Below are 13,981 nucleotides of genomic sequence, written 5' to 3'. Positions count from 1 at the left end.
CTCCTCCTCCTCCCCCTCCTCCTCCTCCTCCTCCTCCTCCTTCTCCTCCTCCTCCTCCTCCTCTCCCGTCCTGGGAACTGCCCACCTCCAGAATGTGCTAGTCCTCCCTTTAGGTGCCTTTTGAGACCTGCCCCTTCTGAGCCGGCATTAATTCCTGCTTTGCAGTCTAACAGCGCGCGCGCGCGCGCCCTGCAGTGGTATTCCTTGGCCAGCCTTTCATACTGGCTTGTCATTGGATGTCCTGAGGCAGGAGCCTGTGTGTTGGTGGGAATATCATATCCTTCTTCCGACACCCCCCCACCCCTCACCACCCCAGTTCTGCAGCGAGACACTTCAGGTGCAGGGCTGTAAGAGGAGGCTACACCAGTAAGTGGTGGAGCGAAGGTCTGGCCGACACAGCTGTGGCTTCCAGGGGTCACAGGATCAAATCTCAGTCCCTGGGCATGGGGTTGGGACTGCACAGAATGCTCGGTCCTTTGGGCCTGTGTGGCAGCTGTGTGGGAGGCTCTCTGGAAGATGCCTTTCCCAAGCTTTCAGGCCTTCAGTGACTCTGCCTCCATCTCCTTCCCTCAGTTCTGAGCTGCCTGCCCCAGAATTCCTGTCCTGGAGGCCTTACACCACCCTGGTCCAAGCTCCAGTTCTGTAGACACACAGGCCTGGTGGCTTTTTGTTGACAGGACGGTCCTGCTCATTGTTGGATGTTTGGAAGCTTCCTTGGCTGGTACTCACCACAACAGCTGTGACAACCAAAGATATCTCAGACATCTCCAGGTGTCCCCAGGGGTAGAGTCATACCCCTTGAGAACCACTGATCAATAGCAGCATGCCTGCATGCTGGGCCCTGGGCCTGGGCCTGCCTGGCCATGCCAGCCAGGTCGTTACAAAGTGCCCAGGTTCTACATTGGCTGACGGTGCAATGGAGTACCGTGCATATCCCGCCCCCAAGCCCTCCTGCTCTGTCTGTGTGGTCTGAACGAACTGACTGGTACAATGCGTGGCCTGAAGTGCCCGCAGGCGCTGGCAGAGGCTAGTTGTCTTTGGAGACTGCTGCACTTGTCCCCTTCCTCTGCCCATGAGCTCCCGCTTTGGGAATTCCACCCGACACAAGTGACAATCTGGATCCTTGTGGGCTTTGCTCTGGATTAGGCCCACCGAGCCCAGGTTAGTCTGTGGCCCTGTCTGCCCCTGGTAGAAGAACAGCTTCCTAGAGGCCCTTGTTCTGCCTGCCCTGCAGTCCTCCCTCTGCAGTCCTCCCTCTGCAGTCCTCCCTGGGTTTCCAGCCTGGCCAGTGAGATGGTGAGCTGTTTGTTTTCCTGGGTGGAGTGACGCTTTCAGGTTGCTGAAGCTCCAAGTGTATTATTCAGACTAACCCAGACCACTAATTACGCTTTGGTGACCAATCCCACAGCCCTACCTCCTAAGGGCCAAAGACAACAGAGGAAGGTCATCAGACCTGGGAGGCAGGCCGGTGGGCGGGAATAGGGAAGGTAGAAAGTGGGGCCTGAGCTCCCTTGTGGACCCCCACCCACAGCCTGGAGGACCTGGTAAGTCTCACCCTGATCTCCTGCGCACATCCACGGCAGGGGCAGTGACAATGCCTGCAGCAGTGAGGTTCTCCCACCTCCAGGACAGAAGCGGGCTCTTTCCCAGCCGCAGTGAAAAGTGGCGCCTTCAAGGGAGCTCTGGGGGCTGAGCTACCCTGGGCTCTGGCCGTGCTTCCCCCTGTGGTGCCACAGGAACTCAACTTCTGGATGTGTTCAGTGTCGTGGAGGCTGCCAGGGAAGGAGGAGTCTGGAGGGGACCCCACCCCCCGTGAAAAGCCCAGCCCCCCACACCAGTTGCACCGCAAGTCCAGGCTGTAGGTCCTTGGTGGTCCCCGGAGTTCTTTTCCTGGTTGTTCCTGAGTCAGCGTGAGGCTCTCTGGGCCTTCAGGTCTGGGTGACCCCTGCAGGCAGGCCACTGGGTCGGCACACAGCATTCCACTTGTGAATGCATGAGCGCTGCCTGAAGATGGCACATTTCAGGGAATGAAATTCTGGAGTAGGGAGACACACGCCATGCTCCCTCTAGCATAGCCCGGGAAGGGGTCCCTGGCAGAGCCTCTGGCCGCTCACCTTCCCCAGCAAGGAATCTCGGGTGGTTGAGCCATGGGGTTGGCAGCCTCCTTTTCTCTACATCTGTCCTCCCGTTTCTGTTCAGTGACACCCTCCCACCCCCCTGCCCCAGGGTTTCTCCAGCATGGTTCCAGTGAGGCTCCTCCCCGCAAGGCTCTTATTCCTGGGGATCGGAAGGCAATGGAGTCTGGCGGTGTCAAGGCCCAGCTGGGTCCAGTGGGATAGCCAAAGGTCACATGCCAAGGCTTTACCAGAGACTGAGGGGGTGGCATTAGGTGATGGTCCTTGACTCTGGGGTCTCATTGCAAAGGGACCCTGCAGCCTCCGGGGTCTCCTCACTCCTAGGTCAGAATCCTCGAGCCACCCCTCAGAAGTCTTAGGGATGGGCAAAAAGGGGTGTGATGGCCTTGTGTGCTCCGAAAAGAGGGAGGAACGCACAGTTAGCTACTACAACTGCAGGGACTTGTGAGCTTTGCTCCAGCCGGGAGAGGCTCAGGGAGACTCAACCTCCCCATCTAGGATGTCAGAGCAGGTGGACTTCCTGGAAGGCCCTTAGCTCAACCGTGGCAAATGTTCTGCACCTCAAGGGGTCTGCAGCCCCTGCCTCTCCTCCGAGATGAAAACAGGAATTTCGTTCTGCCCAGGGATCTGGGCGGCAACTAGCAGTGTTTTTAATTTGGACTTAAGTGCAGCAGTGGTTACTCATTTGATGCGTCATTAGTCACATTGCCCCTTAATGAGAGATTGTGTGTGTGCGTTTTCCCCTGCCTGGCTCTGTGGCTTGCTAATAAAGTCCTGGGCACATGCAAATATTTATAGATTCTCACCCAAAGTAGGGGTGGGGAGTTGTATGCTGCTAATTGGAAACCCCCACCCCACCCAAGGAAATCACTCAGGAAGCTATGGGGCTTGGGGGATGGGAGGTTGGTGGGGAGGAGGCCTTAGTACACTACAGTGTTTTCAGTTACAGTACTTGACTGCTCAGGAGCCTGATTGAGGGCCAGAGAAGCTGTGGGAGGGGAGGCCCAGCCCAAACATAATCTTGTATGTGGGTCAGGACAGGACAGGACAGGACTGGCTCTGCCATCCTGGCCCTGGGCTGGCGGGAAAGAGCCCAGGCTACAATCTGTTGCCATTCCTGGTTCTGTGGCCAAGTGGGATGTCACTGTGTGTGTTCTGTTGGGCTGGTAACCTGCCTTTGGTATCTTTATTTTGTCCACCAGTCATGTCAAGGTGGCAGGGTTATCTTTATGTCCCCACAGAACAGCATTGGTGGGCAAGGTCCCATGAGGACCATGAGTATGTTTATGTGTGGGCATTCTGAGCTCATGAGTGTATTCTCAGAAGGTATTCTCTGCTGGAGAGTGTTTTATGGTCATAGAGAGCTAACTGTGGTTTAGTTTAGGGTTTTGAGTGGAGCTGGGGTAAATCCTCAGGGAGGTATGATGGCCGTGGAAGGGGTCACTCATGGTGGGGTTAAGGAGTACTGGGTAGAGTTGGAGACGGTCTCTTTTCTTGAGACCTGGTCTTAGGGCACTCCACTAGATCTGTCCTTCGTGTCAGGGAGGATTGATTTTCTGTGGCCTTTAGTGCCTTGGGGTGGCCTACACAAATCCACGGTCAGGGTACCTACCACGGTTCCGCTTGACCTTTCACAAGGTCTTTTAGGAGACGTCTCTGCAGATGGTGCTGCTGGGGCCACGCCGAGTGTAAGAGCCGTGTGGTGTTACCTCAGGAGGCTTCTGGGTACCCACGTGAGTTCGGGTCATACCCAAGGCTGAGGAAACAGCCCCCAACCCTCTGTAGCTGCCCCCTGGCCTTTGGACAAACGCAGCCCAGCAGATCCCTGTACACCTCTCATTGCCCCGTTGGCAGACTTCCTTTCTGACTTGACTCTCGGCTCTCCAGGTTGGGGGGTGTCATGGTGGGTGGGGGAGTGACTATCCCAACTTTGTGTCTGGTGGTCTGGACACTTCTGGTAGTTGGGTGGTGGGAGGTCTGAGAAATGGGGGCTAGGCCCTCTGACTGGCAGGAGGCCAGCAGTGGAATGTGGGGTTCCCTCCCAGGCTAGATGAGCAGGCTGCTGGGTGGGAGGAGGGACCCCTTATATCTGGGCTGCTGCACAGCTGCCCCTTCCTGTCAGCCAGCCTGGCCTCCCCCACTCTGGTTTATTTGGGGAACTCAGCAGTCTGCTGATTTATGGACATTCCTCTGCAGTTGTTATCTGCCGCATGGCTCCCTCCTTCCCTTTGAAGTCTGGGTGGCTTAGGAAGGAAGGCTGTCTTCTGGGGGCCTGGACCAAGCCTTGTCCACCATGAGGTTTCCCTGGACCTTGGGGACGCTAGCTCTGGGTCTTGGGTCACTAGTCTGGTTGGCAGAGATTTTTTTTTTTCCTTTTCTTTTTACTCTTAGGGGAGCTACCTTAGGTCAGCACATGTGTTGCCCATCCTCCCTTCTTATTCCCATTGCCCTTTGAGGTGGATTCAGAGAGCCAACACCCAGACCTGCTTTGCGGTGGTGGTGGTGGTGGTGGGGGTCCTCTGACTGATGGCAGAGGCAACCTGTGAACTGTGATAAGGTATCCAGGAGGGTGTGCTTGAGCAGACAGGTTGCTGTACAGAGGGTGACATGCTTATTAAGAGTGGTGCCTGGGTTAGGGCAAGGTCTTGGCATGAAGGGGCCTTGATCCATCAGCCATCCCTGGACCCAACTCTGTCTTCCTTTTCCTTGCAGCAGGCAGGCCCTGGAGAGTTCCGGACACTGCGGAAAGGCTTCTCTCCATACCACTCGGAATCCCAGCTCGCATCCCTGCCGCCCTCCTACCAGGAAGTCCTGCAGAACGTAAGTGTCCCCACCAAAGGTCCCCAGTGTTCCTGGTCCAGAACCTTTAGAATTGTTGCTCTGAGCTCCAGAGGAGACAGAGCCGAGACAGACTAGTTACAGCCCAGGGGATGTGGGCGGTCTAGGGCACAGGTGTGTCTAGGGCAGCTGTGAGCAAAAGCCTGGGCTTAGACTGCCAGCCCCCGAGTGACCTCCTTATTCTCCACCCTCCTGGGGAAGGGACCTTGGGCTTCTACATCCTTGGAGCCTCCTGGGGACCCAAAGAGGAAGTGAGAAGTGAAGCCTTGGGTAGGTGACGTTGCTAGACTTTAAGGGCGGCGTCTGATGGACATGGCAGGGGGCTGTCAATCTGAACATTGTATTCTGCAGTGTTCTTGAGTCTGTAGCAGAGAGAGGAAGCCTGCTGGCCTGATATCTAGGGTTGGGGTGCATACCTAGGCTTTGGAGATGAGGGATGAAGCCTCTTAAGTTAATGGGCTCTGTACTGGGACCGCCACAGGCCTCTAGGGTTATCTGCTACATGCTCACCTGGGCTCTGCCCTGCCTTGTATGGGGAGCGGGTGCCTACTTGGAGCCAGCTCTCAGGAAGTGACCATCCATTTCTGGGTCACACTCTGGGTAGGCATGTCTGTCACCCCTGTGTGACTAGAGAGAGTGAGTTGTGGGATGCCTTGCAGTTTGCCTTTCTCACCGATGTAGCAGGAATCTTAACTGGTCTTATTAATAAAATCAAACCTGAGGCCAGTTATTGGGGTAAATGCTGGAAGGTCAGAGTACCAGAACAAGCCACAGCTAACCTCACCTGGCCAACTTCTCAGCTGGTCCTGTTTCCTCAGACTGGAAGCCTCTCTGTCCTCATCCAGAATGAATCTCAGCTGAACTGTGTTGCTCCAAAGCCTGAAAGCTTAACCAGACAAATGCTTTCTTTAGTTTCTGGCCCCCACGCCTTATAAACCTTTCTGCTTTCTACCACCACTCCCTGGGATTAAAGGCTGCTTTCTGGGATTAAAGGCGTGAGTCACCATGCCTGGCTGTTTCCAATGCGGCCTTGAACTCACAGAGATCCAGAGGGATTTCTGTCTCTGGAATGCTAGGATTAAAGGTGTGAGTGCCACCATTTTCTAGCCTTTGTATTTAGTGGCTGTTCTGTCTCTGACCCTAGATAAATTTATTGAGGTACACAATATTTTGGGGAACACAATACCACCACACACCTCTGCATGGGACAGCGAGGGAGCACCCCTGTGGGAGTCCCTGTGGCTGGTCACACACTTGACACCTGTGTGCTAGCCTCTTCCAGTATGGGCATCTGGAGGGACTTCCTGGACAGTGTGTGGGTCCAGCTCCTGCTCTGTCTTCCCCCATGATGACCAACAAGGTTGACCTTGGCTTCTCTGTGGCCTCAGTGGGTCACAGCACTGGCACAGGAGGACTCATGCTACCCCTGGTAACTATCCTCTGTGGTTTTTCTTCTGAAGCCTGGCTGCCTTCTCCACCTGTTGACACTGTGCAGGTAGCCAAGCCCACAGACTGCACATAATTCAAATATTTATCCAGGAGCCCCGTGGCCAAATGATGCTCTAATTGCTTCATGATGAAGGGCTCAGAGCACTAAGTGATGCCACCCTGGGGCCGGCTCCTCAGGCGTTCCTTCTTGTGGTCCTCCTGCATACCGCTTTCCTCCATTCCCGTGCCGGAGAACAGCATGCTGAATGGTGTGAACTGAGGACTTTGAAATCACCTGCACCTGTGAGGTGTAGCTCTGGCTCTGGGTCAGCCTGCCAGGTGCCAGCGCGCTTCTCACAGCCTCTAGAGGACATGCCCCAGGCTTCAACAGTGCTGACAGAAGGCTAGCGGAGTGAGGGGAAGGTTCTGGAAGGCTTCATGGTGGAAGCCTTGGGGAGGGGATCCTGTGTCTCACCCCACAAGAGGGGCTGTCACACTGCTTTGGGGAGGAGGAAGTGGTCCTTCCAGGGCTGTAGTAGATTACAGGGCCTCATGGGCAAGGGCATACTGGTGTCCAAGTGGGCCTGGAGGTCAGGGGTCAGTGTGGGTTGTGGATCAGGGGATATCTCTGTTCCATGTTCAGTTCTGTGAACTGAAGACCTTCAAATCATCTTCCCTGTTTAGGATAGTAAGCCAAGGGGCAGAGGGCCAGGGGGAGCTGAGGTGACAGGCAGCCTTTGGGGTGGAATGCCCCGTGGATGCCAGCCAGAGCAGTTACTGAAGCTACTGAAGGCAAAGGGTAAAGGCTCACAGGTCAAGGCTATGGACCTGACTGGTCACCTTGGCCCTCAGCACTGGTACTGCCGCGTCACTGCCTCCTCCATACTGGGGCCAGCCTCCTTAAGATGCACAGGGCTTGGGGTTGGGGATTTAGCTCAGTGGTAGAGCTTGCCTAGCAAGCGCAAGGCCCTGGGTTCAGTCCTCAGCTCCGGGGGGGGGGGGGGGGGAGATGCACAGGGCTTAACAGGACAAGGTCAAACGTGGAAAGTCCCCAGATAAAAAGGGAGGGACTTTCCCCCCCTTCCCTGCCGCCAGCCTAGGGAGGAAGTGGTTTGTAATCCCAGCATCCCGACAGGAGGAGCACTCAGGCTTGGACAGGCATCTTGGGAAAAGCTGGTCTCTACACTCTGGGTATCAACTCTGGGGTGGCAGAGACCCAAGCTCCAGGTTTAGACCGATGTGCACCAGCTGACTCGGGCAAGCTCACAGTCCTCATCTGTGAGATGGGTTTATGTAATCACGCGGGATTGATGTGCCCAGGGCAGGTGCTTGGTGGTCGGGAGGCCTCAGAGGGCCCGAGTGGTGTGAACCCAGTGCATCAGTCAGTCACTCTCCATCAGTCATTAAATGTTGAGCAGTGGCCATTACCCTTTTCAGAGCCCCAGGTCCTGCCCTCCTGACACCCACGGCTTGGGTGACTTGAGCCAGGAGGGCTGGACGGCACAGCAGTCTGTCCACCCGTCCCCTGCGTTTCTTTTGCTGCTGCTTCCTGGAGGGGCCCACAGCAGTCAGTCAGAAACTGGTACAGATGAGAAAGTAGGCCGGTGGCATCGGGGCGAACTGGGGTATAAGGTCTTCCCTGGGACAGGGTGGCAGTGCCCACACACAGGGAGGGGTGTGGGCACCGCTCACCCAGGATGAGGTGCTAGGACCTCGTTATTCATTTGACTGGCACCCTCTACTGGCCAGTGAGGGAAGTGTGACCTCTGCTCTAGTCCATCCTATCTTGGGCTGCAGCCCTGTGGGTAATATATCCCCGACCACTCACTCACTCCTTTTCCCTATCCGGTTTTCCTATTTACCAGTTAGACAGCCTGGGTAGAGTTAAAGACACACCCACTGGGCATTCTCCAGGGTTTCGCATGCTTCCTAGGACATAAGACCCTTTCTCTTATCCAAGGAAGGTAAACTGAGGCTCATAATGGCAGGCTAAGGCATGAATCAAGTGCCAGTTAAAGGGACCATGGCCAACGTTGGCTTTCCTAGATCCCAAGCCCCATCGGGGCAGAGCCCCACGCCCGTGCTGGCACTGGTTGGTGAAAACAGGAGCAGGTCAGCCTATGAGGTCCTGGGGATCATCCGTGCCAGGTGGCCGGAGAGAAATGGGCTTGGTGGGCAGGCCGTCAGTGGAAGGCTCTGGGCAAAAGGACAACCACAAGGCCCCTCCTGGGATTATGTGATGGTCTCGTAGAATGGCCACGGCTGGACAGCCCTCTTGGCTCAGCTTCCCTGATTGCTGGGAGGAGCTTTCAGGGTCCATGTCTTGCAGAGGGCGTAGTTGTGTCTTCAGGCTGATCCCCAGGTGCCAGGGTATAGCCATCTAGTGCTTGGGTTGCAGGACACTCCCTCGCCACTTGCTCCTGGGGCACTTCTTGGAGTTTTCTTATTGCCCTGTGGTCCATAATTATAGCCCAAGGCAGAAGGCCTCCCCTTGCTAGTGGCCAGCAGGAGGGAGGGAAGCCGGAGGGAGGCTGGGTCACGTACTCTAGCAGACATTCAGCTTCTGACAGGCAGGGTCCCCTCCTGGCCCAGCCTGGTCTGTCTTCTACTCTTACCTTTGAACATGTGGCTAGTGGCTGGTTCACTACCCAGGTGGCCAGGGCAAGGGGTGAGAGCAGGACTTGGGGGGGTTGAGTGCGCTTTGGACTTGGATAGGGGGGTTTGAGCCCAGCCCTTCCTTCGTCAGCCTGCTGAGTAACATGAATCTCTGGCTCTCTTGAGATGCCCATGCTTCATCTGAAGAACAGTATACAGGGTTCCCCACCCCCCATACAGGGTCTTCTCTCCCTACACACATACAGGGTCTTCTTCCCCCACCCCCATATAGGGTCTTCTACCCCCCCCCCCACAGGGTCTTTCCCCTCACATACAGAGTCCCCCCTTCACACACACAGCCCCTCCCTCCACATACCTTTGGCTCTGCAAGCCACCAGGCAATCTACAGAAGAGGTGGTGTGACCAAGAAGCATGGGGACTAGCCAGGTAGAGAGAGCTCCAGGATGCCCAGCTCTCACCCATGCCTCTTCTCCAACTCCCTCAACCCACCCCACCCCCCATTTCCTCTTGTGTGGATATTAGCTCCATGTAACCCAAGCTGGCATCCCCCCCCCCCCCCCCCAGTGACAGGCATCTGGGACCCAGCCAGGGGGCTCATATGTGCCATTCTCTCCACAGGGCCCAGCCTGCCCTGTCCCCGAGCTGCCTTCACCCCCTTCCACAGTCTACAGTTCTGCAGGACAGAAGCCCGAGGCTGTTGTGCACGCCATGAAGGTAAAATGCACAGTGGGACCGTAGGATCATGGGACCTTGGTCCCCACAGGTGCTCTATCTCCAAGCTCACTGCACTTGAACAGTGGGGGTGGGGGTGGGGGGGGGAAACTGCTGCTTGGTGGTTGGGGGCACACGGTTGCCTGGAGCACCATGGGACTTGTGCTGGATGTGGTCCTGAGTGTGTCCGTTGTCTGCTCAGCCTGACGTGTCGCAGCTGGGGAAACTCAGATGGTATGGGAGGCCAAAGAGAGTGCCAGCCGGGGTGGGAGTGAGGCTAGAATCCAAGGTCCAGGCTAGCCTTGTACTTCTAGATACAAGCAGACAGGCTTCAGGAGACTGCTGTCTAGAGTGTGGGCTTGCGTACCTGAACCCAGTAGTACTCCAGGGCGCTCCTGGCTTCCTTTGTATGTATATCATCTGCGTGGACTCTCAGTCCTAATGGCTGCTACCCGACTGCCATGTCCCACACGGAGGGGTACAGGCTGTCACGTCCTTTTGTGGCTCTTAGAGCAAGTCCACCCGAAGTCCCTGTCCAACCTCCCTAGTTTCCTTAGTGGCTCCTTGCTGGCATCCACCTGACACTTGTTTCTTCAGGTTCTGGAAGTACATGAGAACCTCGACCGGCAGCTTCAAGACAGCTGTGAAGAGGACCTGAGTGAGAAGGAGAAGGCCATCGTTCGAGAGATGTGCAATGTGAGGCACTTCCTGGGGCTGGGGCTGGGGCTTGGGCTGGGCCCTGGGAGTGTGGTCACCTGCTTTTCACTTGCTCAGCTGTGGCTGGGAGAAGAGGACCGGTTCTGGGAATCCTGGCTTATTACCACTTACTATGCCTTCCCCTTGGGAGAGGCCCCTGACCTCTCACCAGATCTGTCCCTTCCCAGTAGTGACATACTCAGGGCTCTAGACAGAGCTTGAGCTCTAGGCTTCATCCCGAGTGTAGGGCCCCGGTTTCTTTGCTCACTGGTGCCCCCTGGTGGCCTTGCAGTTAGTGCTCAGACCTGGCCATGCACGTGGAACACTCTGCCCTGTGGGAGAGCCTCATCTTCAACTCCCCATTGTACCCTCACAGAAGCCAGCAGGAAAGGGGTTTCACAGGCTCTGAACCTGGGGTCTAGGTGGGGGGGGGGCGATGCCCTGAGGTGCACCTCATACTGTTTCCTGAGTCTGTGGATCCCAATGGACATCGACAGGGATGAGCGCACACCTAGCAGTGGCCTGCTTGGGGGTCAGGCATTAACTGTGACAGTGGGCAAAGGCCGAGCGAGTTTCAGCACCTCCACCTTCCTGTGGCCTCAGCTTTCTCTCCCAGCTCCATGGCTCTGAAGACATGGGTGATTTGCAGGGTGGTAAGGCAGTAGGTAGGTGAGGCCAGTGGGCAGGACTGGGTGAGCCCTCCACTTAACACCGTGTGCCTCCTCACAGGTGGTCTGGAGGAAACTGGGAGATGCAGCCAGCACCAAGCCCTCCATCCGGCAGCACCTGTCTGGGAACCAGTTCAAGGGGCCTTTGTAGGGCCATTCCTCCATGGATGTGGACTGGCCCCGTCTGGAGTCTGAGGCCCTGGACGTGGCAGGAACTCTGGCCTAGCACCGTCTTTCTCTGTGGTGAATTGTACATAGGACATGGCCCACCCTGGCTGCCCTGGCGTGACACTGACAGCCAGGCCTCCCCCACCTCCTGCCTCCCTCACCAGCAAACCTTGGGAAGACGATCAGCAGTGGGCTGTGTGCTGCAGCAGAGTGGCCGGGCAGCCTGGCTCCCTCTTTGAGGTCCGTGTTCCACTATAGCAAGAAGCTTCTGAGACTCCAGGCCCAGGGACTGACTGTCTGGGGCTGTCCCGCGCTTCGTGGAAGTCCCTCATCAAGCCTTCCTCCCTGGCTGTCCCTCACACTGGACAGAGGCCACCAGAGCCTGAACTGTGACACAGGTGGCACTTTGCTGCTACCCTGCCATAGCCAGGACCCCGGGTTGTGGAGCACTGGCTCCCACGTGTCCATGGCTGGCTGGGAGCTCAGGGTTCTCTGCTACCTGCGGGTCAGTACCTAGCCACCCTGGTGCCAGCTGCTGCTTCTTAGCGTTCACCCTTCTGGCAACGTCTCCCTGCCCATGCCAGGCTTAGCCGTCTCTTAGGCCTCTCCTGCGAGTTTCCTTTTCTGGTTTACAGCAACATAGGAAGTCCTGGAGAGGGTCTGGGCTGAGTTCAGCATTCTCTCTGGGCAGGAAGAACTGGGCCATGGTACTAGGTCACTGTCAGTGTAGCCTCAACCCAGGTGCATCCTGGGTCACCATGGATGGAGCAGCAGGAGTCGCCCCTGATGAGTTTTCCTTGGGAAGGAAGGGGCATGACCTGGTTCTGGCTTTAATTTGCGGTGTGGCCTTCAGCAAGTCACTCAGCTTCTCTGGGCCCCTAGTAAAAAGGTGGGCTGAGGTTCCTTCTCGCTCTGCTCACTCTAGAAACCACCCCACTTTGGTGGGCCTCTGTCCTCTCTCGCAGCTGATGAGCTCATATGGTGACCTAGTGGGAACATGTTAGGCGGGCAGGACAGTGGCTGGCCTGTTGGCCATGCTGTCTCTCCACGGGTCACCTCTCTGAGCCCCATTTCCTCCCTAGGGACCAGGGCGTTCAAATAAGTGCTTCCGTGTGCACGACCATGCCCCAAACGGTGACATGATTGACAGGGATGTCTTCTAACCTGGTGTGAGGAAAATGAGAAAGTGGGTGCTTTAGTGACATGTGCAGACGATATCTCCACCTGGGGGAGGACCAGGCCATGTTGCTGGCATCACCCGCATCATGTCTTTACTTCCTCACTCAATGGTACTCCGAGTCCCATGCAGCAAGCACTTGAGGCCAAAGAGCTTGTTCCCACCACAAGCAGGCCTCCTTCAGGCCCTACCCACACCCCGTGAGCAAAGGGGACAGGCCAAGAAGGCGGGTGGCACCCTTACTCCCCTCGCGGCCAAGGCCCCGTGACCTTGGGCTGTTCCCACCACCTCTGCTGCCCTCACCCTTGGGTCCCACACTCTCAGGGGAAAGGCCCATGGCCCTTGGTGTGCCCAGGGAGTGTTGTGCAGGGGCTGTGGGGAACAGGCCTACCACTCTGGCTATGGGACACTGGGAAGCTCTTTCTAGAAGAGCTGATGTATGGTAAAGTGATGAACTTGTTGGTACCCCACCCGCTGGCCCTGGTACTCAGTGATTTCTGCTAAGTGGGCTGCTGGGCAGGAAAGAGCCTTCCTGGTTTTTTGAGGCCAAGGAATCCCAGAATAATGCTGAGGTGTATGGGTCCACACAGGTGGGAGCCTCATCTGGGAGTCCCAGGCAGTTACATTTGTATCAGGATGGCTTAGCCACCACTGACCTAAGCAATAAGTAAGGACTCCTGGGATCTGAAGACTGGCCAAGAAAGAAAAGCCTAGAAGCCACCTTTCCTTTCTGGAGAGGTGTGAGCCCGTCCCTAATGCTGCAGAGGCATCATGGGAATCCAAAGAACATTTTTTGGAGAACTCCTGTCTTTCCGCAGGGTGGTGCAAAGCTGTGTCCCAGCTTTCAGCACTGGCCTAGCTCTCTAGGACTGTCTGTGTCATATCTCAAACCTAACAGCCAGGAGGGGCTAGCAGCGAACGGTGAGCCCTGGGCTGGGGAGGGCAGGTGGTCTTCTGGGACCCCCGTTTCTGGAGCCTTAGCCTTTGCAATGCCGACTCTCCATCTCAAGCTCACAAGATGCTTGCACTGGCTCCACCTCCCACTGTGACGGAGGTCACCCGGCCCCATCCAGGTGGCCTCGCCTACCCTGGAGTCAGAATCTGCTGAGCACATTTTCATTCACGTTAAAACAGCCGCAAGCCAGTGTTTAAAGAGAAAGTGACCTTTCATTTTTCTTTCTTGAAACTTGAGAGGGAGATACATACTACTGATTTTTTTTTTTTTAAAGAAACAAACTAAATGCATGGCTGCAGAGTGGCAGAGGTGTATATTTTCATACTGTGGGGGAGAGTGTGCTGCTTTTGGGAGGGACTGGAACGCCTGGTTCCTGGCCCTGGGCCAGTCTTCTATAGGAATTGGTGGTGGTAAGATCTGCAGCTACCCCCTCCTGCCTGGCTGTGTACAGAGCTGGAGCCTGTGGACTTTGGCCGTTTCTACCTTCTATTGAACCACTTTAATTTGTGGAGAGAAAAAAAAAATAGAACTTTTGATAGTGTGGTAAAAGCATTGATTTGAACTATTTTAGTAAAAGGAGTAACAAATA

At 56.1% G+C, this 13,981-nt stretch overlaps 1 protein-coding gene across 1 annotated transcript in view; it reads left to right on the top strand.

The window, feature by feature from the left end:
* The window catches only part of Ccdc85c (coiled-coil domain containing 85C), a 72,012-nt gene extending 58,370 nt beyond the window's left edge, over positions 1 to 13,642 (top strand). The window contains exons 3-6 of the mRNA XM_059279307.1: positions 4,848 to 4,955; positions 9,636 to 9,731; positions 10,326 to 10,424; positions 11,154 to 13,642. Of these exons, the coding sequence (XP_059135290.1) occupies positions 4,848 to 4,955; positions 9,636 to 9,731; positions 10,326 to 10,424; positions 11,154 to 11,243 (393 nt within the window). The 3' untranslated portion in view covers positions 11,244 to 13,642. The remainder of the gene's footprint in view (positions 1 to 4,847; positions 4,956 to 9,635; positions 9,732 to 10,325; positions 10,425 to 11,153) is intronic.
* The last annotated feature ends 339 nt before the right edge of the window (positions 13,643 to 13,981 follow it).

The sequence above is a fragment of the Peromyscus eremicus genome, chromosome 14, assembly GCF_949786415.1.
Source record: "Peromyscus eremicus chromosome 14, PerEre_H2_v1, whole genome shotgun sequence".
Taxonomy (NCBI): Eukaryota; Metazoa; Chordata; class Mammalia; order Rodentia; family Cricetidae; genus Peromyscus; species Peromyscus eremicus.
Note: the sequence above shows the minus strand (reverse complement) of the source record. Positions and strands in the feature narration are given on the sequence as shown.